The sequence below is a fragment of the Rhinolophus sinicus genome, chromosome 16, assembly GCF_057876585.1.
Source record: "Rhinolophus sinicus isolate RSI-liver-muscle chromosome 16, RSI-T2T, whole genome shotgun sequence".
Taxonomy (NCBI): Eukaryota; Metazoa; Chordata; class Mammalia; order Chiroptera; family Rhinolophidae; genus Rhinolophus; species Rhinolophus sinicus.
The window spans coordinates 938,371-959,994 of record NC_142516.1 but is presented as its reverse complement, the minus strand read 5'-3'; the positions used below and the strand labels follow the sequence as shown (position 1 = coordinate 959,994).

At 57.9% G+C, this 21,624-nt stretch overlaps 1 protein-coding gene across 3 annotated transcripts; it reads left to right on the top strand.

Annotated features, from left to right (window-relative positions):
- Window positions 1–89: 89 nt before the first annotated feature.
- RABL6 (RAB, member RAS oncogene family like 6) lies at window positions 90–21,574 on the top strand. 3 transcript variants are annotated; one of them, XM_074331397.2, is made up of 15 exons: window positions 90–458; window positions 7,762–7,896; window positions 8,951–8,998; window positions 11,299–11,351; window positions 12,107–12,198; window positions 14,057–14,197; window positions 14,871–14,979; window positions 16,423–16,526; window positions 18,152–18,468; window positions 18,642–18,792; window positions 19,273–19,476; window positions 19,556–19,778; window positions 19,934–20,105; window positions 20,853–20,914; window positions 20,996–21,574. In XM_074331397.2, the coding sequence occupies exons 1-15, from the start codon at window positions 329–331 to the stop codon at window positions 21,170–21,172; spliced, it is 2,118 nt and encodes a 705-aa protein (XP_074187498.2). In that variant the 5' UTR covers window positions 90–328; the 3' UTR covers window positions 21,173–21,574. The 3 variants fall into 3 exon arrangements, with proteins under 3 accessions (XP_074187498.2, XP_019612298.3, XP_074187500.2); XM_019756739.3 differs by having other exon boundaries at window positions 91–458; window positions 14,874–14,979; XM_074331399.2 differs by having other exon boundaries at window positions 318–458; window positions 7,767–7,896.
- The last annotated feature ends 50 nt before the right edge of the window (window positions 21,575–21,624 follow it).

Sequence of the window (21,624 nt, the reverse complement as noted above, 5' to 3'; positions counted from 1 at the left end):
CCCCGCCACACACCTGTGACCCTCACGGCGCCCGGTAGCAGCGCGCCCGGGCCCGCGCATGCGCGCCGCCCCACCCTGTGATCCTCGCGGCGCCCCGTAGCCGCGAGTCCCGCTGAGCCGGCGCCAAGATGGCGGTGCTGACGGGCGGAGGGCTGCCGCGCCGGGGTCCGCGGGGGCCGGAGCGGAGCCGCTGCGGCTGAGCCCCCGAGCTGCCCTCGAGGCAGGCGCCCGGCCGCCGCGACGCGGGGCATGGTGCCATCCGCGCCGCGCCGCCGCCGCCGCTGCTGACCTCGCGGGCCACGCCGAGCTCGGCCGAGGGAGCGGGAAGATGTTTTCCGCGCTCAAGAAGCTGGTGGGATCGGAGCAGGCTCCGGGTCGCGACAAGAACATCCCCGCCGGGCTGCAGTCCATGAACCAGGCACTGCAGAGGCGCTTCGCCAAAGGAGTGCAATACAACAGTGAGTACGGGCCGGGGTTTCCGCGGGGGGGACGTGGGAAGTCGCGCCCGAGGGCCCGGCTGTGGGAGGGCGCCGTGCTGCGGGGTCCGCAGGCCCGGGCCGCCGCACCTGGGACTTGGCAGAAACCGGGTCGCGCCCTGGGAACCTCGCCGTTTGCGGGGCGATTGTGGTTGGTGCTGTCCGGCTGTTTTAAGATGTGGTGACCTCTGACCTGTGCTGGGCACGTTGCGGGTGCCCTAAGGCGTTTATTTGGGCCAGAGGCCGGGTCCTACAGGACCCCGGTGCGGAGGTTGAGCTTCCCCCCGACGGGCTCCCGAGGAATGCTGGCACCGTCAGAAATCAGTGTGTTTGCACATCAGTTCGCCCAGGCGGTTCCCGGGGCGCCCTGCGGTCCCCCGATTGGCCCAGGTGACTTCGTCTAAGAGGGATTCTTACATAACGTGGAGCGGGCTCTATGGTCTGTGACACTTTTTAAGGGGTTCTCGGCCAATGGACAGTGATAACCTGCAAAAGCAGCGGTGAAATCCAGCTGCCTCTGGTAGTTTGAGCAGCGGGATTTGCCTTTGTAGACTTGGTGTTCAGTTTGAAGACGGAATAGCAGCTACGCCACACATTTTTGCTCTCCTCCCCTTTTCAAAAGAAGTATTTGTGAGGGATCTATTTAGGAAAGCCGGAGAAGGCACAGAGACTTGCTATTGTAGGAGACCTTTCTTCCCCAGCGGCAAGGAGCTATTTACAGCTGCCCCAGAGTCCAGCACATTCCCAGTCCCGTTATAAATTATGTAGGGTGTATAGCTCCTAGATGCTGACCGTCCTCTTGACCTCTTTTAAGTTTTTCCATCTTCTAGCTTTTTCCTAGCCGTATTTAAAGGCTTTTTATGTTATCTGCTTTTAAGTTGTTTCCCTCTCAAGTATTTCCATATATGCTACATGCTTTGGGCCTGTCTCCCCCTTGCTACTTTAAGGGGAGCCTTCCAGTCTATGATGACGTATTTTGGTGGTGATGTATGATATTAGGAAACAGATTGGAAAGACTTTTGTGCAGGTTTAAAAGAGGTCGTTGTAAATGTATTCTGCTCACAATTTTGTATGTGTTTCTCTCACATTCAGAGAATAGTAAGTCAAACGCATCTACACACATTTTTTAAATCTACACTTGGATCCTTTATTTAATTTTATTACTTATAGTATTATTTTAAACTTAATCCTAGTCCTTTGGAAAAGCACTCCCTGATGGGCACGCCCCCTAGTGTCGCTGGGCGGAAGTAGAAAGGGCAGTGAAATTGCCCAGAGAAGAAACCCCACCCTCAAGTAGTTGGGGACCAAAATTGGGATTTGTACCCGAATTACAGTTTAGAGGGATGTTGTCCCTAGAGTTGAATAATATGCAAATTTAAGACTTCTTGATTTCCATTATTAGTCAGTAGAATAGAACGTTTCTAGTATTTATTTCCCAAGATATCTTCCTTAGAGGGACAGATCGGCAGTATAGATTCAGGATTTTTATAGGTAAGAGTTGAAGATTTCCAAGTATATGTTTCTTACAGAACGTTATCCTCTTGGGGCGAATAGGTCACTTTCTTTTAAATTGCTGTGGTAATGAGAAGTAAGTCATGTCACATGCAGAGTCCCAGAATACGAGTCAAATGGGATCAAAACCTGAATTAGACACTGGACCATACTTGTACTTTGGAAGCCATCTGTATATAGACTGGTTGAAAGAATGTTGCCTGAACTGGTCTGAACCTTTTTTATCGCAGTTGGACACAATTTGTCAGCTGTGTTTGGTGGAGAAGCTGTCACTGGGGGCAGCTTCCTGGGTGAGGAGAGGCCAGTCTTGAGGAACTGGGAAGACTGCCCTCGCTCAGGACTGCGCTCCTCACCAAGAAAGCCTCCAGGCTGTGCCACAGCCAGAGTCCTGGCCAGTCGGATCTCTGGCGCGAGAATTTAAAAACGCACTTGGACTCTTCCTCACTAGGAAACCTTTGGAAACGTTGATTTCAGGTTTCAGAGAGCTTTTCCTGTAGGAAATAAACAGGTGAGTTTGGTGAGTTATTTGACCTGTCCCAGTAGGGCCGATCTGCAAGTTCCCGAGCCTTTGCTGTCTGTGACATGCCACGTTTTCCTTTCCAGGTTTCCCTTCTGTAGCGTTCATTTAGTTAGCAAATAATTATTGAGTGTTCATTGGTGAAAACCCAGACACTAATCTTTGCTTGGAAGGACTTAGATTCTAGTGGAGGGTGGAATACAGATAGTTCACTGTCAACACAATAAGTAAATAACTGTGTAGCCTGTGAAGGGTTGAGTGCTACGAAAACAGGTAGAACAAGGTGAGGGTGGGGAGGGGTTTGGACTTGAAATAGCAGGTCAGACAGAGCGGGCCTGGTAGAGCAGAAGGTAGGGAGGACGCGGGGATGTACAGAAAGGTGTGTCTGGGCCAAGGTCGCAGTGCAGTGATCGGGAGAGAAGTGCCAGAGGCCAGGCCACAGAGGTGAGGGCGATGCAGGCCTTCAGGCCCTCGCAGGGACTCTGTGAATGAGAGAACTTTGAAGGGCTCGGAGCAGAAGAGCGAGTGCTGTGTTGGGAACGAGCAGTGCCGGAGCAGGGGGACCCACTGGGAGTTTGTGGTAGTGACCCTGGTAAGGTGATGGTGGCCCAGGAAAGGCCGTTGTTAGGACCTAGACTCATGCATCCTCCAGAGGTGATGCACGTTTGCATCTAAGATGAACCATATGCTTTTTTTTTTTTTTGGTGTGAAAGAAAATGATTCCCTATTTTGCAGGAAATGTTTGAGGCTGTGAGTGAATTAAAGTTAAATCAAGGGGTAAAAAAAGATCCACGGTCCTGCAGTAGAGCCCCGCTTCCTGCATTGTGTCTTAACTTAGACTAAAAGGACAGCTCAGAATAGCAGTCGAGAGTTAACAACCTGTTGTTAAAACAGCTAGTTTGCCACGTGCTTCTTAGGTAAAGGGCTTCTCTTATCACTTGGTGGGTGAAAGAATCTTAATGAAAGGTTTCCTACGTGAATCCCTTACTCGAGCCAGTGTCTAAGGTTCTGAGATTGATTTGACTTTTTAACTTAAAAGTAGGGGCTAGTTACTTTTTTAAACATGTGAAGCCAGATCATTTTATTTATTTATTTCTAACATTATAGGGTTTCTTCCAGTTAACTTTCTCAATTAATAAATTTCACATTTTAAAAGGATTTCAGTTCGGGAGAGACACAGTAAAACTTTTCATTCACAAAAGCTGAAAGAGAAGAGAAAACAAATGTGTTAGAAATTGGTAAAGATAAAAAGAAGGAGCCAGCTCTAAGATTTATCAAGACTCTGAACAGATAAGTAGTTTTTGGAGAAGAACCAAAGAGAAATGAAAACATGGTAATTAAAATAGAAAAGTCAGCGTAACTCAACTGAAGAGAGAATTAGTACCTGGGAGAGAGTCATGTGGCACAGAAATCGAGCGGTTCCCGACACACGTCGGATGGAAATGTCAGATGGAAAGAACCACAAGGACGGAGACAAAGTCCGTATTGGAAGAAAAGACCGAGGACTTTCCATAATTATGAAATACCTGAAACTCCACGACATCTCAGTCCAGCATTCTAGAAACATCCACAGCTGAACACATCCTTGGAAACTTTCAGAACATCAAATCAAAAAGAAAAATCATAGAAGCAACCAAAGCAAAAAGACTGTCTTTAGAGTAACAGCCAGTAAACTGATCACACAACTTACAGGAACATGAGTGGCCTGAGGGAAACTCCTTGTCAGCCTAGAAACCTATACCAGCCAAGCTGCTATTCAGGATGAGTACGATTAAACCCATTTTTGGTCTCAGATGGACAGCTTCCTGTGCTCAGGTTCTTGCCAAGATAAATACTGAAGGATGTACTCTAGACAGACGGAAACGGAGCTCAGAGGTAGGAGTGGGTTCACAGGGCACAAAAGGCACAGAGATGGGCACATGTGGGCGAAGTCTAGGCACACGCTGGTTCTGTGAATCACTGTGCTGTTTGTTAATACGGGGAATGAAGAAAGAAACAAACCCCAGAAGTCCGCACATCACATCACGCAGGAGGGAGCCGACCAGAGCTCAGGCATGTGCAAGTCCTGTCTTACTTAGGAGGGCGGCGGAGAAATGTAACTTCACACTCTATTACAGCAAATGGGGATGTTGGAATTTAGGAGTTACCATTCAGAGAATAGAAACAGATTGCAACTCTTCCAAGTACCATGCAAAACGAGGAACAAAAGAACCTTGCTTGACATGATAGAAGGTGGGAGCAGCGGCAGGAACTAGAAATTGTGCCTGCAATAGGAGAAGTGACCCCACCTGTCCCGTCACAGGCGGTGGGGATAGGCAGACTCACCAGGCAAAGGGGAAAGTCTGACTCTGGGTCTTTTAAAAGATTAGGAATACGGGTGTAGAAAATCATTAAAATACTATTGCTAACAAATTATGACCTCGGTTCCAAGTAGAATTACAGGAATGTAAGCGTTGTTGAGCAGAAAATATATATCGTATGATTTAAAGGAGAAAAACATTATCATCTCAATAGGTGCAAGAAAAGACCTGGTAAGATTCACCAGCCATTCATGATTTACAAACACCAAAGCTGCCCACTTCTGAGCAAACTGGGAGCATAAGGGAATTTCTTTGACCTCTTCCAGGGTACCTACCAAGCCCATAACCAGATGAAACAATGAAACATTAAAAGCCTTCCTTTTAAAATCGGGACGAAGACAAGGACTCCCTGCTTTCGCTGAGCTTTTCATCGGTGTTTGGGATTCTGCCCGGCACAAGAAAAATGAGAAATGGGGGTTGGGGGTGGGTATAAATAAGCCCCTTTTTAGGGATAAAATTAACAAAATCAGAAATGTGAGTTTTCTCTTTTTTTACACATACACATGCTTGTATGTGTAAGAAACTGAACACTAGACTGAAAAATGGCTTTTACAATAGCGCCCAACTTCTATTTCGGGCAGTATGATAAAATTGATAACCTGAACAGCCCTGCCCTTAAAAACAATTTTTAAAGTTGGAATAAAACATTTAGAAAAACATTAACTCCTCACTCAGTTCTTCAGCTTGGATGAAGGGCACACAGCTGTTCACTGTCCTCAAAAGCAGAGGCGGGTGCTAGGAGGGCGCCAGGCCGACCTTGGGAGCTGGGCTTCCGTTTCCATGGGGAGACCTGGAGCCTCTTTGAGGAGGGAGGTCCCTGCACAGAGCCTGTTCTGTGGCCCAAGTTGACCTCTAGGTGGGTTTGCCTCAAAACCATCAATATGGTCCCAAAAACCTCAAGTGGAGAATTTGCGTAAAGAGGTCCCTCCTGGTTGGGAGTGTTCCAGGCTGCAGGCAGGCCTGTCTATCACACATACCCTCTGCTGGCTGCCACTTCAACCCCTACCGCAAGATTGCAAGAAACCACAACTGCCGGTCAGAAATCAGGAGAGAAATGCACAGGAAACAAAATCCCGGGAGTGGGAGCAGCGGTGACAGCACACATCAGACCCACTAAGTCAGGACATGCAGAATATTGAAAGAAGTAAAAGAGGTTTGAAAATATACGCAGGAACCTGCAGGCTCTACAGAAAGACCAAGTGGATTTAGAAGAGAGCGAAGAAAAGGTAAGAACCTGCGCAGGAAGTGAGAACACGGAACCCCGAAGGGAGGTGTTCGGAGTAAAAGGGAGGCCTGGGGTCAGGCTGCAGAGGCCTCTCTGTCCACCTGGCCCTCCCCTCAGGGCTCCTGCCGGGCCTCCTGTGCCGGGAGCTCCATGGCCCAGCGCGCCGCCTGCCCGTCAGCTTGGGCTCACACTCACGGGCCCAGCGCATGGCCCACAGCCGTGTTCATAGCAGCAGCCTGTCTTGATTTTTCTCCCAGGGCCGTGTCTGGCCTCTGGCCAGGATCAGGGCTAGGCTGCCTGTAACCTTGAGAGCAGTGGCTCCTTGTGTCCTGTTTGGTGACACGGTAAAGGGAGTGGAAGAGACACATCCCTGAGATCCGACCAGGGATGTTGAAAGTTTGAGAACAACTAATCCATTCCAGTGACTAAGGTTGGGACTTTGGGGGAACAAGGAATGGAGTGAGGAAGTTGACTTGGTGACTGAGTTTCATGGAAAAAGAAGCGAGTGTCTCTGAGAATAGAGAGGCCTTGAAATAGGAGGGGAGTGGTGCGAGGAGAGAGCAGCCGGACGGCCCTGGACACCCTGCCAGGTCAGGGTGCCAAGACAGCAGCTCCCTGATGGCCTCCCCCAGCCCCCCGGCATAAAGCACCTTCTCCAGTTTACATGGGAGCTCCAGCCGACCAGCCGGGCCCTCCACTTCCCCTCGAGGTCCATAAACATCTCAGGCCCTCCCGCAGCCTGCCCAGCTCACTGAAGAGGGCCGCCAGCACGCATTTTCATGGGCCAGAACCTCAGCCGTTTTTGACACCATCTCCCTTGAGGTCCAGTGCCCCCCCAAAGGCTGTCGTCTCCACTCCCATCCTCGGTCTGCCACACTGGCTCTGCATGGCACTCCTGTCTGCCCTCCTTCAGCATCTTTCCAGAACAGACCAGATCCTGGCACTCTTGTGCTCAACCCATGCCTTCTCTCAGAGGCAGCTCCTGCCTGGAGCTGTGGGCTCCAGCCCCTGCAAGCTCCTGTCCCCGCTTGTCCCGCCAGCGGGCCGACCTGTGCTCTCCGGGACCCTGTGCTGTCCTCCCGCGTCCACACCTGGCACACAGGCCGCTCAATAAATACTTGTCGAGAGGGCAAAATAGAGCACAGGCTTTCTGCTGTAAGCCCACACTTGTGCTCTGGAAAAGCCTGGCGTTCTGCAGAATTGTGCACTAAAAGTACAAGGCTGAGAGCAAACCATCCGGATGTAGGAAACTGCCTAAGGAGCGCACCCCTCCCCACCTCCCGCAGCCCGACCCTGACCCTGACTCTGTGAACCCTCCTGGGTGTCCAGCTCTAGGGGAGGTGGCTTTTCTGCCAGTACAGAGTCCAGTGCAAGCAGGTTATCAGTCCGTCAGCCCAGGAGGAAATGCCTCCCAGGTCCTCCTCTGTGAGCAGGGAGGGAGAGCAGAGGCCTGGTCGCCCCGGAGCACCCCCAGGTGTGCAGCGGGTGGGCACGGGGTCTCTGGTCTCCACAGCTATGCCGGTGGCGGTGTCCTCCACCCCCCACCCCAGCGCTCGGCTCCTCCCTGCTCACCAGCCGCGCAGGCTGCCATGTGTGTGATCCGACCTGTCGGGGAAGTTCAAGTTTGCCTTTGGTTTATTTACCTGATCTGCCCTTTCTGCCTCCCGCCAGTGAAGATAGTGATCCGAGGAGACAGGAACACCGGCAAGACTGCGCTGTGGCACCGGCTCCAAGGCAAGAAGTTTGTGGAAGAGTACATTCCCACGCAGGAGATCCAGGTCACCAGCATCCACTGGAACTACAAAAGTGAGGCTGGGCGAGGGGCTGGGCGTGGGGCTGGGCGAGGGGGCAGGTGCAGTGCCCTTTGCAGGTTGGGGTCGTTCATCCTATTGCCCTTCCTTGGCCTCGGTTCCCTGGAGACGCCTTCTCAACCAGGTGTCGTCATAGAAACTGTACACGTGTGGGAGGCCCCGTGACCTCAGAGGGGCTGTCATGGGGGTGCTCATTCAAGCTGCTTTGGGGCCCTGAAATCCACTCTCCATCCTGGTGACCTTGGCAATGTAAAAGCGCCAGTTAAGCCCGAGGCACGTCCTGGGGGAGCCAAGGCCTCCCCCAGGTGGAGCTTCTGTGCTGCCGCCCCTGAGCCGTGCGTTTGCTCCACCAGAGGAAAGGTGCCCTCCGTCCCATCGAGCCCAGGTCTTTACTCCAGGGTTTGTAAAGTGCCTGTCCCCAAAAGTGCCGGGAGGTGGTTGGTTTACAAGACCCACTGGTGAGCAGAACGCACCTGGCGCCCTCTGGGCGTGGCCAGAGCTGCCTGTGCTTTCGCTCCTTGGTGTTCGGCCCGCAGCCGGGTGGGCTGCTTTGCATGTTAGGAATCATGAAACATTTTAAAAGTTCCATTTCATTGAGAAAAAAATGTAGTGGGTCAACCACAGGACCCATGGGGGCCTTGGTGCAAGTTCTGGCTCCCACTTGGTGGCAGCCAGACCACATCCTGGGGCACCTGCATGGGCTTGCGTCCCGCCAGGTGCTGACAGGAGCCTTAGGGCAGCATGGCAAGCTCCACCCACCCACCCAGGGCACCCCCTTCCCAGTTCTGGGTGAAGCTGCCCCCCAGCTTGGGGCAGGTGCACAGCAGTTCTCCTTGGGGTAGAGAGGTGGGCCCACTGCCACGAGCCTTCCTGCCATCTAGGGAGGGAGTGTTCCAGGTCCCTGCACATGCAAATGACCTGGGCAGGAGCTGGGTGGCGTTGGGGACAGCACCCAGGTAGGGTACTGACTCCAGGACAGCTGCTGGGAAGCCCATCTTTGTGAAACCGGCAGTTTACTTGGGAACTAATCCTCATTTTCCCCATTTTAGCCACTGATGACATCGTGAAAGTTGAGGTCTGGGACGTAGTTGACAAAGGTAAGTCGTGTCTTTATTATGAGTACCTTTCTTTCATGTTTTATTCTTCCTGTAGAGAGATGAGCCCGCCCCCTCCCCTCTTATTCCCTGGCTCGTTTGCATGTCCCTCAAATCTCTGCTGACTGGTCAGATTTGGTGTGGGCTCTCCCCACTGCGGAGCCCTGGCCACAGGAGGTCTGGGTTGGCGCTAGCTGTCCGTTCAGTGTCTGGGTCCTGGGCCAGCTCCCTGGCGTCTGGTGGACGATGGGATGCACAGCAGTGACCTGTGAGGGACCATGGTCTCTGCTGTGTAAACATCTGTTCGCCCGCTGAAACCGAGGCCAGGGCAGTGCGGGCAGACGTGGCTGGTGGAGGTGGGTGGGCTCCAAACCCAGAGGCCTCCGTGAGGCCCTTCTGGGAGACCCTCCTGCAGTGCCGCTAGTATAGCACCCCACTTATCAGAGCCCCCGTGGATGAGCGCCCAGAGCCCAGGACCAGCTCCCTGGCTTCCGAAGCAGCTGTCCCTGGGGTAATGTGTCCATCTGGCTCTGCCTCACAGGCGCTGCCAGCTGTGTTGTCTCCATGTCCTCACAGGGGAGCACTTGAGCTGTCGGAGACCCCAGCACACACACACAGACCCCCTCGAAGCTACCGGGCTGTGCCATGTGCACCCAGTGGTGAGGGCAGCAGGTTCCCCTTTGGGCGCCTTGTTTTATTTCCCCCTCACACTCAGGTCAAAAGTCCCTCCTCTGTGATGCCTGGGGGGACCCACGTCCCTCCCTGCTGCTGAGTACCGTCTGACCTCGCAGGCACACTAGCTGCATGTGTCCTCCGGTGACAAAGGAGGCTGTGTCTTCTGTGAGCTTGTGGTTCCGGGTGCAGAGTGTGCAGGCCCCTGCCCCTGCTGTGCTCTTTGGGGTGGGCGTGGGTGCCGAGGACCAATTCAGCTGGCACAGGAAGGGCAGTGAGGCTTCTGATGGCAGCCCTGGGGCCTGAGCGCCAGCAGGAGTGCCAGGACACCTTAAGCCAGGTGGTGCCTGTAGGGCCTGGTGCTTCCTGAGCGTGCCTGCAGCGCGTCACATGTGTGGGGACGTGGGCACGTTTGGAAGGCAGTCCTGCTCAGCCCAGTCACTGTCCCGGGCAAGGGGAAGCCGTCACTCAGCCAGAGCTGCCCTCCGTGCCCTGGGTGCACCTCCTCCCTGCCGCCCCTGCCCCATGCCCAGCTCCGGACCCCTACGTATGCCCTCGTTTGGGTGGGATATGTGTCCAGACTGGGGTCCCTATTTGGGGACAGGGCGCCTTCTGAGTAGCATGTGTTCTGGTTGGGAACTGTCCTGGGGTGCAGAGGTAGACACTGCTCATCCCAGGGGACCTCCAAGCGCCTCACTTCCTGCCTATGTAAGGCATGAGCCTCACACCGTGAAGTCATAGGGGCAGGCTCCCAGGACAGAGTCCCTGGCGGCTTGGAAAGGAGGCGGGGCTGCACAGCAGGGGAAAGGTCCCCAGCTGGCGGGCCAGTGGGCACAGGGCTCCATGCCAGCCCTCGGCGTCCTCTCAGCTCCGTGTCACCTGGTTCTCCTGTGGTAAGAACCTTCTTGAGTGGAGGAAAGACATCTTCTCTCTACCACCCTAACTTGTCATCTGTTGGATGGGGTCAGAGATGGTGAGGGGTTCAGGAAGCTGTGGAAAGAGGCAGAGGTTGGTCTTCTAATAAACGAACTCGTTTGTTCTGGGGGTTGTTTGTTAGTTTTGCCGACGCGCTGCTCTGAGACGGGGGCTGGAATTCCCAGGGTGAGAAGCAGTCCTTCCGCCTTGGTTGGTAACATCTCAGCCACGAAGGGGAGGGCACGTGATGGCGGAGCAGCTGTTTCTCAGGAGCCACCAGAGCCCAGCCTCAGCCCCGGGGGCCTTCTCAGGCCCCCGTCAGCTTGTCCACCCTCAGCACAGCTCAGCCCGCCATGGCCTTGAAGTCAGCCCCTCAGGCTGGGCCAGCTGGTGCTTGTCAGTCCGGGAAGGAAGTGCCTGCATCTGAAGCAGAGCTCGGCGGGGCCTCAGGGTGGTGTCACCATGCGGCCACTGAGCCGTGTGAGGCCTGCCCGTGCCTTCAAGGCCAGGCCCAGGGGGGCCTTTCTCCAGACCGGAGCTGCCAAGGAGGCCTCACTGGGTTCCCAGCGCATCCTGCCATCAGCAGGTCTCCCAGGGCCTCCAGTCAGTGTGGCTCCTACTGGAAGTGGGGGTGGGACATGGGGAGGGGTGCTCCTGCCTCAGGCTGTCCTTGGGCCTAGAAATTCTACCCAGTCATTTTTGTGTCTTTCAATAAGGAAAATGCAAAAAGCGAGGTGATGGCTTGAAGATGGAGAACGACCCCCAGGAGGTAAGCTGCGTCCTGCCCTGTGACGCCTGCCAGGCCCTGCACAGAGCTTCAGTGACCTGAGAGGGGCTTAGGTGACCTGGCCAAATTTTATATCCCCATCACAGAGGCCTCAGCCCTTAAAAGCACAGGACATGCTTTCAAGCTGTGGCCCGGGCACAGGTGGGCATGGGCGTGGCTCCCAGGGGGCTCTCATGCGGTCACTGCCCTGGACACACAGAAGTTGGGGCCAACCAGCATTCTCTGTTCCAGGGAAGCTTTCCAGGTGTTTCTAAGGGTCTTGCTCTGTCCTGCTGTCCGTAGTCAGCCTCCTCACTCCCTTTCATGTCAGGAAGGTTAAGTGACCACCTGGCCAGGTCTGCCGCCCCGATCTGTGTGCTCTAGAAGTCTCCTCGGCGCTGCAGTGCATGTCTTGCCATGGGGCTCTGGCTGCCCCGGCACCCTCATCTTTCTGAGTGCTGAGGAGCTCGGGACCCTGAGCGTGGGGTGCCGCCAATGGCTAGTGGAGAAGAGCCCCCTAGGACAGGGGCAGAGTGATGTGGCCCCAGAGCCTGGAATAGTTATTGCCAGACCCTTTGCGGCAAAGCTTTCTGACCCCACACTGGATGACCTTACGTTTACATGTTTTTTTCCAAAATGAGATGAGCTGGTATCTTTTCAGATGGTAAAAGTCCTGTCCAGCGTTTTCCAGATGTGGGCACCCACCTGGGGGACCCCGCTTGGAACACCGACTCATGCCTCTTCCTTCCTGTCCCCAGGCGGAGTCTGAGATGGCCCTGGACGCAGAGTTCCTGGATGTGTACAAGAACTGTAACGGGGTGGTCATGATGTTTGACATCACCAAGCAGTGGTAAGTCAGGACGCTGGCTGGCAAGCACCACCCCACCCCAAGGGCCACCCCGTGGCTGAACACATGCTGGTTTCGTCAGCATCCCTGCTGGTGCTGAATCTCTCGAGGGCCAGCTGTGAGTGTGCGTGCTGGTGGTTCAGCCACACGGAAGCCACGACCCTAATGTCTCTGGGTATCCGCAAATGTGGGCAGGGACCAGGTGGGGTGGTGTTCACATCTGTGCGTGGAGGGCAGGCTTGCTCAAGGTGGTGGGACCAGGTGTGCACCTTCCTGAAAACACCGTCTAAAATTCGGCAGAAGCAAATGGCCACTTGTGTCAGGGGCTCCAGGACCCTCCATTCTTTGAGTCATGCTAGGAGGATGCACAGCTAAGACCCACCCCAGTGAAAGGCTCCAGAGCAAGATGGCGAGGGCGGGGGGGTGCCAGGGCTAGTGTAGGGCTCCAGCTCCCAGAGCCTGTCCGCGTGGAATCCTGTGGGACAAAGCACATGGGACTTCCGACCCTGCAGAAAGGCAGGCGTCCCGAACTAGTGTGGAAGCAGCCTCGAGGCCGGGCCTCCCTGGGCCACTCTGGTGCCGCCCAAAATGACAGTCTTCAAGATGCCGAAGGAGGAGCTGACAGCAGCATGTTTACAAATGGCCTGTGGGGTGTTTGCCCTTTTGCTCTGCTTTTCGAGGGTGACCATTATCGCTGCATATGGAATCCATGCTTGCTGTAGAAAAACTGGGACGTGCGGAGAAAAACGGAGCCCGTCATGAGACTTCCCTCTGGTCGTGTGGCGGAGCACAGCCAGGTCTCCTGAGCATTGCACAAGACGTTTGCTACAGAACTAGGACATTGCAGACGACGCTTCCTGAGGGGCACGTCCCCTGGTGCCCAGCTGCGCTGCCCTGCAGGGACACACCTCCCAGTGCGGACTGACTGCCAACACGTTTGACGCCCCTGGGTGGCAGCAGGCAGCACGCTGGAGACACGTGTGGAGTAGGATGGCGGAGCACACCTCTCCCAGATACATCTGTGGGAGAGGCAGCGACTCCCCTTGCCAGCGGAGACCGGCGTGTGTGCTGTGGGAGCTGCCCGGGGAGTCAGGTGCGTCTGTCTGGCAGACACTCGGCCACCCAGCATTACTGGAGTGTTCTGTAGCCTTTGCTGGACAACCAGTGACCGAAGTACAGAAGAGTGACAGGAAAGCCCCCTGGGCCTGTCAAGCATGGGAGACAGGGCAGGCGGGCCCGAGGAGGTGGTGGCAGAGCGTGTCCGTGAGCCCATGAGAACTGGGCACAGGTGTCTAGTGGGCAGGTGGTGCCAGGCTGGGGAGCAGTCGCTTCTTGAGCCCTGTGGTCCCACAACAGTTTCAAATACGTGTGTAAATAAGATGGAACCAGGCCGTAAACATGGCGTGTGCTGTACCTCTCACTGATTTACACTGGCTTGCTCTGCATGAGGGAAGTGTCGTCACACTCCCATTAGTTATTCCTTGCGCGCCATTTGGAAGATGCTGTGTGACAGCCATTAGAGTGAATGACCATCAGCCCCACAGGTGTGGGCCCTGTTTGAGGGGACCGTGCGAGGCCCTACGTCCACAAGAGCAAAGCACTAAGCCAGCAGGACACCTTGGAGAGCCACAGCCGTGACCTGCGCAAGTCGTGAAAGGATATACGCAGGAAGGGGACTCATGAGCAGCTGAAAACAGGCAGACACCAAAGGCTGTTCAGTGGGGCGGAGACCATGACAACAGTGGGGGAGGGTCTGCACACGCCCACCGTGCTGTTCCCATCGTGCTCTGTGAACATGAGGGGCCTTGGGTCTGGGGTCTTGGGCTGAAATTCAGGCAGATCTCTCCTCCATGCTCCGAAGGACCTTTAGCTACATCCTGCGGGAGCTCCCGAAGGTGCCGACTCACGTGCCGGTGTGCGTGCTGGGCAACTACCGTGACATGGGCGAGCACCGCGTCGTCCTGCCCGACGACGTGCACGGACTCATCAATAGCCTGGACAGGTGAGTGCCATCAGCCAGGGCCTGGGAGCCTGGGTTCCTGTCACCTTGTGGGTGAGACCTGCTCCTGGCCTGGCCTCCCCTCCCACGGGCTCCATCCACAACCAGCTGCCCTGCTCTAGGGCCCCGCCCTCTAGTCCAGTCAGGTAGACGAGCGCCACCTTTAGGCAAACAGCTAGGCCACCCTGCATGGTGGGCCTGGCCCCTGGGGCCATGGTGCTGAGGCGGACAGTGGGGATGAGGGTGGGACACCGACGTGGACCTGATGGGAGGTAGGGAGGAAGGAAGGGCGGGCCTTCTGGATCACGCCTCGAGCAGTAAGGGCTGGAGAGTAGTGGCGGATGGCAGGACCGCTCTGCAACAGGGACCTGAAACAGGACCAGGGGTGGCAGTTGGCTTCCTGGCAACGAGCATGCCGGGAGGGAGGGCACAGGGGCCTAGTCCAGTCATCGCCCGCTGGGCGCTCAGCTGAGCAGGGCCCACTGACACTTAGGGCTAGGCCCAGGGGTCGTGCGGCCGCTGGCTCTTGTCCTTCCACTAGGGGCGGTCAACTGCAGAAGGCAGCTCAGACCGCGGGGTGTCCAGGGCAGCCTGGCCCAGGGGCAGTCCTCAGCCCAGGGGGGACACGCCACACTGCCCAGTGCCACCACGGTGCCAGGTCTGTTCTTTCTGCAAGCAGGCCCCCAGGCTCGTCCTACTTCCGCTACGCCGAGTCCTCCATGAAGAACAGCTTTGGCCTGAAGTACCTTCATAAGTTCTTCAACATTCCGTTTCTGCAGCTCCAGGTAAGTCTGCCTGCAGGTGGGGACATGTTTCTCCACGTGCTCTGGCACAGGGCGCCCGGCTCCTGAGCCTGAGGAGGCAGTTTGGCAGTTAGCTCAGAGTGCAGTCACCAGTTAGAATTTTGCGTGATGGTGCTGGTGGCCCCGGGACAGCTCGTTCTGTCCCCTCCCCTCTGCCAGGTTGGCGTGGGACAGGGGCCTTTCTAGAACGACAGACAGCAGGAGCACGTGGGCGTCCTAAGGCATCCTTCTCGGGCTGAGAACCAGATGCCTGGACCAGCGGGCTTTGCAACTCCCTCCCTTCAGCCTGTGCTGAGCCATGGCCTGTCCCCCTTCGCCGTGGGTGCCCATGCTGCACCCCAGCTCCTCTGACCCCCTTGTGGCTGGGCCAGCCACCCCCCACTGTGGACCCGGCCCCTCTCAGCAGCAGTGGGGACTGTCCTGAAGGTGCCCAGCCTCCTGCCCAGATGTCCCATGCCCCCTCCCCACGCTGCGCAAATGCAGCCCCAGGTTTGCAGCCCACTGGGCCTACGTGACATAGCTGTTTTTATAAACATTTTGTTGGGGGTGATTCTTAGTTACAGAGATGGGCACAGGGTTCTGTGCCCCTCGCTTAGTGTTAGCTCATCACATTCGCACGGTGCTTTTGTCAAAACCACAGAACCGCAGGCTTGGTCTGCCTTCTGCACCTCCGGGGTCCTTCTGTCCCACCCCACACGCAGAAGTCACTTTATTCGGCATGTGACATCCACGCTGCTTGTCACCAGTGTGTTGAGTTGCGGCCCCAGTGCAGCTGCAGTGGCTTCACTGCTTCTCCAGGAGGACAGGAAACTTGCTCAGGAGACTGGTGGTCTTCCTTTCTTCTTGCCTATTTGTTTTAAAAGAAACACGGATCCTGCTGGCTGATGTGGGTGGTGGTGTCCCCACTTAGATGGGGGCTGGGTGTCACTGCATGCCTGGTGTCGCCTTTAGCTTTTTACCCAAGTGTGACACCCCCCGCCCCCAGGGACAGAACCCAGGTGGGTTCCGAAGGTCCCATGCTCCGTCCCAGGCTGTGGGTGCCATCCGGTGTCAGACCAGTGACAGAATATTCCGTAGTGGATACACATGTGAGGGCTGAGTTCTGGTACCGGCGGGGGGCCGTGTCCACTCGGCGTGGAAAAGCAGATGGCAGGAAGACTGTTTTCAACTAATGTTGGGGCTTCCTGAACCTCCGGAGCACCTTGTGTCATCAGGCCGCCTCTGGCTGGTCTGTCCCAGCACTGAGGTCCGTCCTCGTAGCCACACTGAGCGACTTAGGTGTCCCGTGGGCGTCCAGGTCTCCGAGCAGCCGTGCCTCAGCTGCTGTTCAGTTCATCAAGGGCTAGCCCGGTGGGGTCGTGAGGCTAGAGAGGGGCGGCTCGCTGCAGCGACATCCCTGCTCAGGTCTCTGTTTCCTTCCCGCAGAGGGAGACACTGTTGCGGCAGCTGGAGACGAACCAGCTGGACATCGACGCCACGCTGGAGGAACTGTCCGTGCAGCAGGAGACCGAGGACCAGAACTACAGCATGTACGTCGGCCCTGGGGGCCGGGGCTGGATCGGGGGCGGGGCTCATGCTGACGAGACAGCGGGGGCAGTACCACCTGTCCCTAGCTCTGTGGGCCTGGGTGACTTATGAGATTCCAAAAAAACCAAGTCATTTCAGCTGCGAAGGTGGGACAGCCTAGGCCCCGCGGGGTGGGTGAGGGTGGGTCTCACTGTGCCTGGAGGCCTGCAGCTCTCTGTTCCCTGTGTCAGGTGCTTTACTATTAATGTGCAACAATAAAATATTTAGAGTAAAAGAAGCGCTTGTCTAGAACAAGTGGGTTAAAGTTTAAGTGCAGCCCACCTGACCTTGGGAAGAGATACCTGGCTCTTCCAGAGGCACTGAGCAGGTGTGGCCGTGTCGATTGGCTTGACAGGACCCACACATGGGTGGCTCTGAACTGGCAGGCATAACCAGAGATGGTTGCTCGGCTCCCGCCCCGGACAGCCACCTGGCCGTGGGGACAGGGACACAGGTGGTGCAGCTGTTGGTGCTGCGCCTCTGTCCAAACCAGCCTCGCCTGTTGGCGGCCTCTCCAGCCAAGGCGCAGACAAAACCAGGCTGCCGCCTTTGGAGCTCGGTTTCCCAGGTTGACACCAGCACAGAGTAGGGCCTTCAGAGAGCTCCTCGACCTTGGGAGGGTTTGGGTGGCAGAGGCGTGTGGGCTCCTTGATAGCGAGGGCTGGCGTTCACGGTGGGGCGTTGTCCTGGCCCTGCCTGGGTGCTTAGCACCCCTGCGTCGAAGGCCAAAGGGGGAGCACCTCTGCCCTGTTGGGGTCCCTGGGGTGCCCACAGCTGCGAGGAGAGGGAGAGGCGCTTGTACTTCAGCGTGGGTGGAACCTGAAGACACGCGGCTCCCAAAGAAAGCACCTAAATGTCAGGGCTCCAGAAACGCTGCTTCTGGCGGCGGCCCTGGCGGGAGACTGACCCCTCTGGCTCCCCCAGCAGGTGTCTGTCCCTAGGGGGACTCTCAGAAGGGCCTTGGGTCTCTCCCTGGATGCAGACCTGGCTGTTGGCTCTGGAAACAGTGCACCCAGAGGGAGCCCTGCCCAGGAGCTGCCGAGCCGCTCCCACAGGTTTCCTCTGACAGCGTATGCACCCCCGCCACCCGGCACGCTGTCCCAGGGACATGGCGGTCTGTGCCCATGTCCCACCCGTAGGAGATGGGGGCTGGCCGAGGACTGGGCCAGTCTGGACTCTACTCCCAACCTGCACCACGCCTCATCCCCAAAGTCCCAACCTAGAGGTGAGGGCAGCCAGCCGACACCCCCTTCCTGGTCCCCGGGGACCCCAGCAGACGAGCAGGGGCCAGCTCGTCCCCAGACCTGGGAGAAAGCCCCGTCGAAGGACATAGGCCTTCCTTCGAGCTTAGAGAACCTGTCCTCAGCCCAAGGACAACGGCTTGTCAGGGGCTCAATCCCTATGGGAAGCTGTGCGTGAGGGGGGCAAGGCCTGCCTGCCAGCCCCGGTCCCTGTCCAGGGATGTGCTGCTTGATGCCATGGGGCGCAAGGGCTGCTGAGCCTGGGACGGACACTGCTACCCCCGTCACTGCCAGCAAATCTGGACGAGACTAGGAGTCAGGATTCTCACTCTGCCCTGTTTTCCCAGCTTCCTGGAGATGATGGAGGCACGCAGCCGGGGCCACGCGTCCCCACTGGCGGCCAATGGGCAGAGCCCGTCCTCGGGCTCGCAGTCCCCAGTGGTGCCTCCGAGCACCGTGTCCACGGGGAGCTCCAGCCCCAGCACGCCCCAGCCGGCCCCACAGCTGGCGCTGCACACCCCCTCAGCCGGCCCCTCCCCCACATCGCCCTCGGAGGCCCCGCTGCCCCCAGCACATCCTGTGGCCCCCACCCCACCGAGACGCAGCATCATCTCCCGGCTGTTTGGGACCACGCCTGCCACTGAGGCTGCCCCTGCGCCCCCAGGTAGGCCCCAGGCGAGGCCCCTCGGGGTGTGGGTGGCCTAAGTGGTGGTTGGTGCTGTGTCCTTGGCCCCGCAAGCTCCCCCAGCCTGGGACAGGGTCCCCTACTCCTGGGTGGGCAGCTTGCTGTTCCAGTCACACATCACCCCTGCTTGTGTCCCGGCCCTGTGGGCACAGATCCCACCCCAGCTGCAGAGGCCCCACCGAAAGTCCAAGACGTGGAGGATTTTGTTCCTGCAGACGGCCTTGACCACGGCTTCCTGGACGACACAGCTCCCCTGAAGGATGAGAAGAAAATCGGGGCCGAGGTCCCTCAGGAGAGCGACAGGTGAGGATGGCGCTGGGCTTGTGCCCGCGATGGCACCGCCACAGCCAGCAGCTGCCTTTCTCAGCCTCAGCCACCCCCACATTCCTGTACATGCAACGTCACAACGTCCCTGTAAAAATGCAAAGTGGCAGAGTGAAGGCAGCACCATGCTCCTACCTGAGTGCCCGCGCCACCTGCAGGTCCACCCTTTACCCCCCATCCTGCAGGACACAGCAGGCCCCGCTCTCACCGGCCTGGTCTCTATGCTGCTGCCGCTTTTGTCACAGCAGTAGGGCCCCTCTGCAAAGCAGCCCTGCAGCCACTCTCGAAGTAGGTCCCTGTTTGCCGTCTGTCCCCCCACGGGAATGTGAGCACCGCAGGCATCAGACCCACAGTGTCCATGCCTGCTGCAGAGGGGACGGCCAGTGCCTGTGGATGCCAGGAGTGCCCGAAGCACGGTACCCCCTCGTGACCTCTGACCGCCCTGCTCCTCCTTTGCAGTGATGGGGAGGCCCCAGGAGGAAACCCGATGGTGGCAGGTTTCCAGGACGACGTGGACCTCGAAGATAAGCCACCTGGCAGTCCCCCGCTACCCACGAGTCCCGCCCCCACGGAGAAGATCATTCTTTCCAGTGAGGAGGTAGCAGGGCGCCCCAAAGCCACTGTCCTGGCCCACAAGAAGTGCACGGAATCAGAGACCAAACGGTATGTGGAGGGGTCGCCGAGGAAAGGGATCCTGGGATGGGGCGCCTGTGGACCCCCTGACCAGCTCCTTGTCCCGAAGGTCCTCCACAAAGGCCTTGAGGCCGCACAGGGGCGCGGCTCCCAGGGCTGCAGGGCCGCGAGGGCCCCCTGCTGAGGGCTCCTCTGGAGGGCACGCGGATGAGCCCGGTGAACCAGCAGCGTCTTCAGAGAGCGACCCTGAGGGGCCCATTGCGGCCCAGATGCTATCCTTTGTCATGGACGACCCCGACTTCGAGAGTGACTCTGACACTCCCAGGAGAGTGGTGAGGAGCCCCGAGGACACCCTGAGCAGGCGGGCCAGGAGGGTGGTGTGCGAGGGGGCTTGTCACCTGCCTGGGAAACAGGGGAGCCTGACTGTAGGAGCCCCGTGATGGAGGGACCTGGCGGGGGCCGCCTGCCCTGCCCACTCCTTCTCCAGGACGAGTTCCCGGTACGAGAGGACCTCTCCGATGTGACCGACGAGGATGCTGGCCCTGCCCAGCCGCCCCCACCCCGCCAGCCCCCGGTCCCCTCCTTCCGAGTGAAGAGCGACGCTGACCTGTTCGGGTTGGGGCTGGAGGAGACAGGCCGGAAGACGAGCAGCAGTGAAGGTATCGGGGGCCTTCACATCCTGTCCTCACCCCCGTCTTCCTGGGTGCTGGGTGACCTGGGGCAGCCCAGCCCGGGTTCATGCTTCTGACCCTTACTGTGCTTTCTACCCCGGGGTCCTCAGAGCGGCGGGGCCCTGAGAAGCCCCACGAGGCAGTCCTCGGCCCTGCTTGGGGTCCAGCTGTGTTCTGATGACATCCCAGGCTCTCGGGGTCAGGCAGCAGGCCACGACCAGACTGGAGGGATCTGACCAGGTGTCCACACAGGAGGGATTTGGTGGCACTGCTGGCACTGCCGGGAGCTGGCCGAGCCCTGTGTACCCCGAGTCCAGCGCTCCGTACAAGCTGGTGTGGTCTCCAGGCCTGCTGAGCACTCAGGGTCTGTGTTGGCACTGGCTGGCGCTTGGCTCCCCGGCTCTGCCTCACCCTTTGCCACGTGAGCCCAGCTCTGCCCCAACTAGCAGTGCCACCTGGGATATGTCCCAGAAGCTCCTGGTCCCCAGGATGGAGAGAAAACTACCTCCCTAGGCTTGTCCTGGGGTTGAAGTATTGGCACATCAGTGAGCACACTAGGGTCGCCGGCAGGTCAGCCTTGTGGCCAGGACCGGAGAGGGGCGTTCAGACCCTGGCCAGAGGCTGAGGGGCACGGCTCCCACCGACACCCGGTTGAGATGGAGCCTCTGCCTCCCACACTGGCAGGGAGCCAAGTGGGGAGCTGACACAGTGTCCTGCTGTGTCCTCTCTGCGCAGATAAGGAGGGCAGGCCTTCCTCCAAGGAGAAGGAGAAGAAGAAGAAGAAGAAAGGCAGAGAGGTAAGCGCTCCCCAGTGCCGCCCGGGGTCTCCGGTGGGCCCTGGTCTCTCGGCGCCCAGTGATGCCGCGCTGTGCCCCCAGGAGGAAGAAAAGGCTGCGAAGAAGAGGAGCAAGCACAAGAGGGGCAAGGAGGAAGGCGGGGAGGAGCGGCGCCGGCGGCCGCGCAGCCGGAGGTCGGCGCTGGACGAGCTGGAGGCCTTCCTGGGGGGCGGGGCCCCAGCCGGCCACGGCGGGGGCGGGGACTACGAGGAGCTGTAGGCCTGGCCTCCGGCGGGCGGCAGGCCCACTCTGCTTGCTGGGCCCGCCTTGCAGGGAGGGGGGCAGCAGGCAGCAGGCCCCCAGCGCTTCTCAGGGAGGGACTGAGGCCCCCGGAGACCCGTGAGGCTGTTTACAGGGGCGGGGCGTCCTCGCAGCACTGGCTCCTGCTTGCCCAGCCCACCGCATGCGGCAGTGCTCGGCTTCCTGCCGTCGCTCCACCAGGGCTGCGGAGTGCCCGTCCCGGACCTTGGTCCTCTGGACAGTGCAGGCGCCTCTCCCAGGCACGGTGTCCAGCATTGCACCTGCATGGGCGTGCCCGCCAGCCAGAGCCGGGACACCTCACTCATTTCCTTTTTCTCCTTCCACTCCACTCCAACCATAAAGCTCTCCTGTTTTACTGCGCGTCTGTGTGTGCTTTCCCCTGCTGCTGGGCTCCCAGGGCAGCGAGGTGG

Coding starts and splice junctions, on each gene's coding strand:
- RABL6 (XM_074331397.2), top strand. CDS start 329: ATGTTTTCCGCGCTCAAGAAGCTGGTGGGATCGGAGCAGGCTCCGGGT. Junction 16,527..18,151: donor GAGGACCAGAACTACAGCAT/GTACGTCGGCCC, acceptor CTGTTTTCCCAG/CTTCCTGGAGATGATGGAGG. Junction 19,779..19,933: donor CTGACACTCCCAGGAGAGTG/GTGAGGAGCCCC, acceptor CTCCTTCTCCAG/GACGAGTTCCCGGTACGAGA.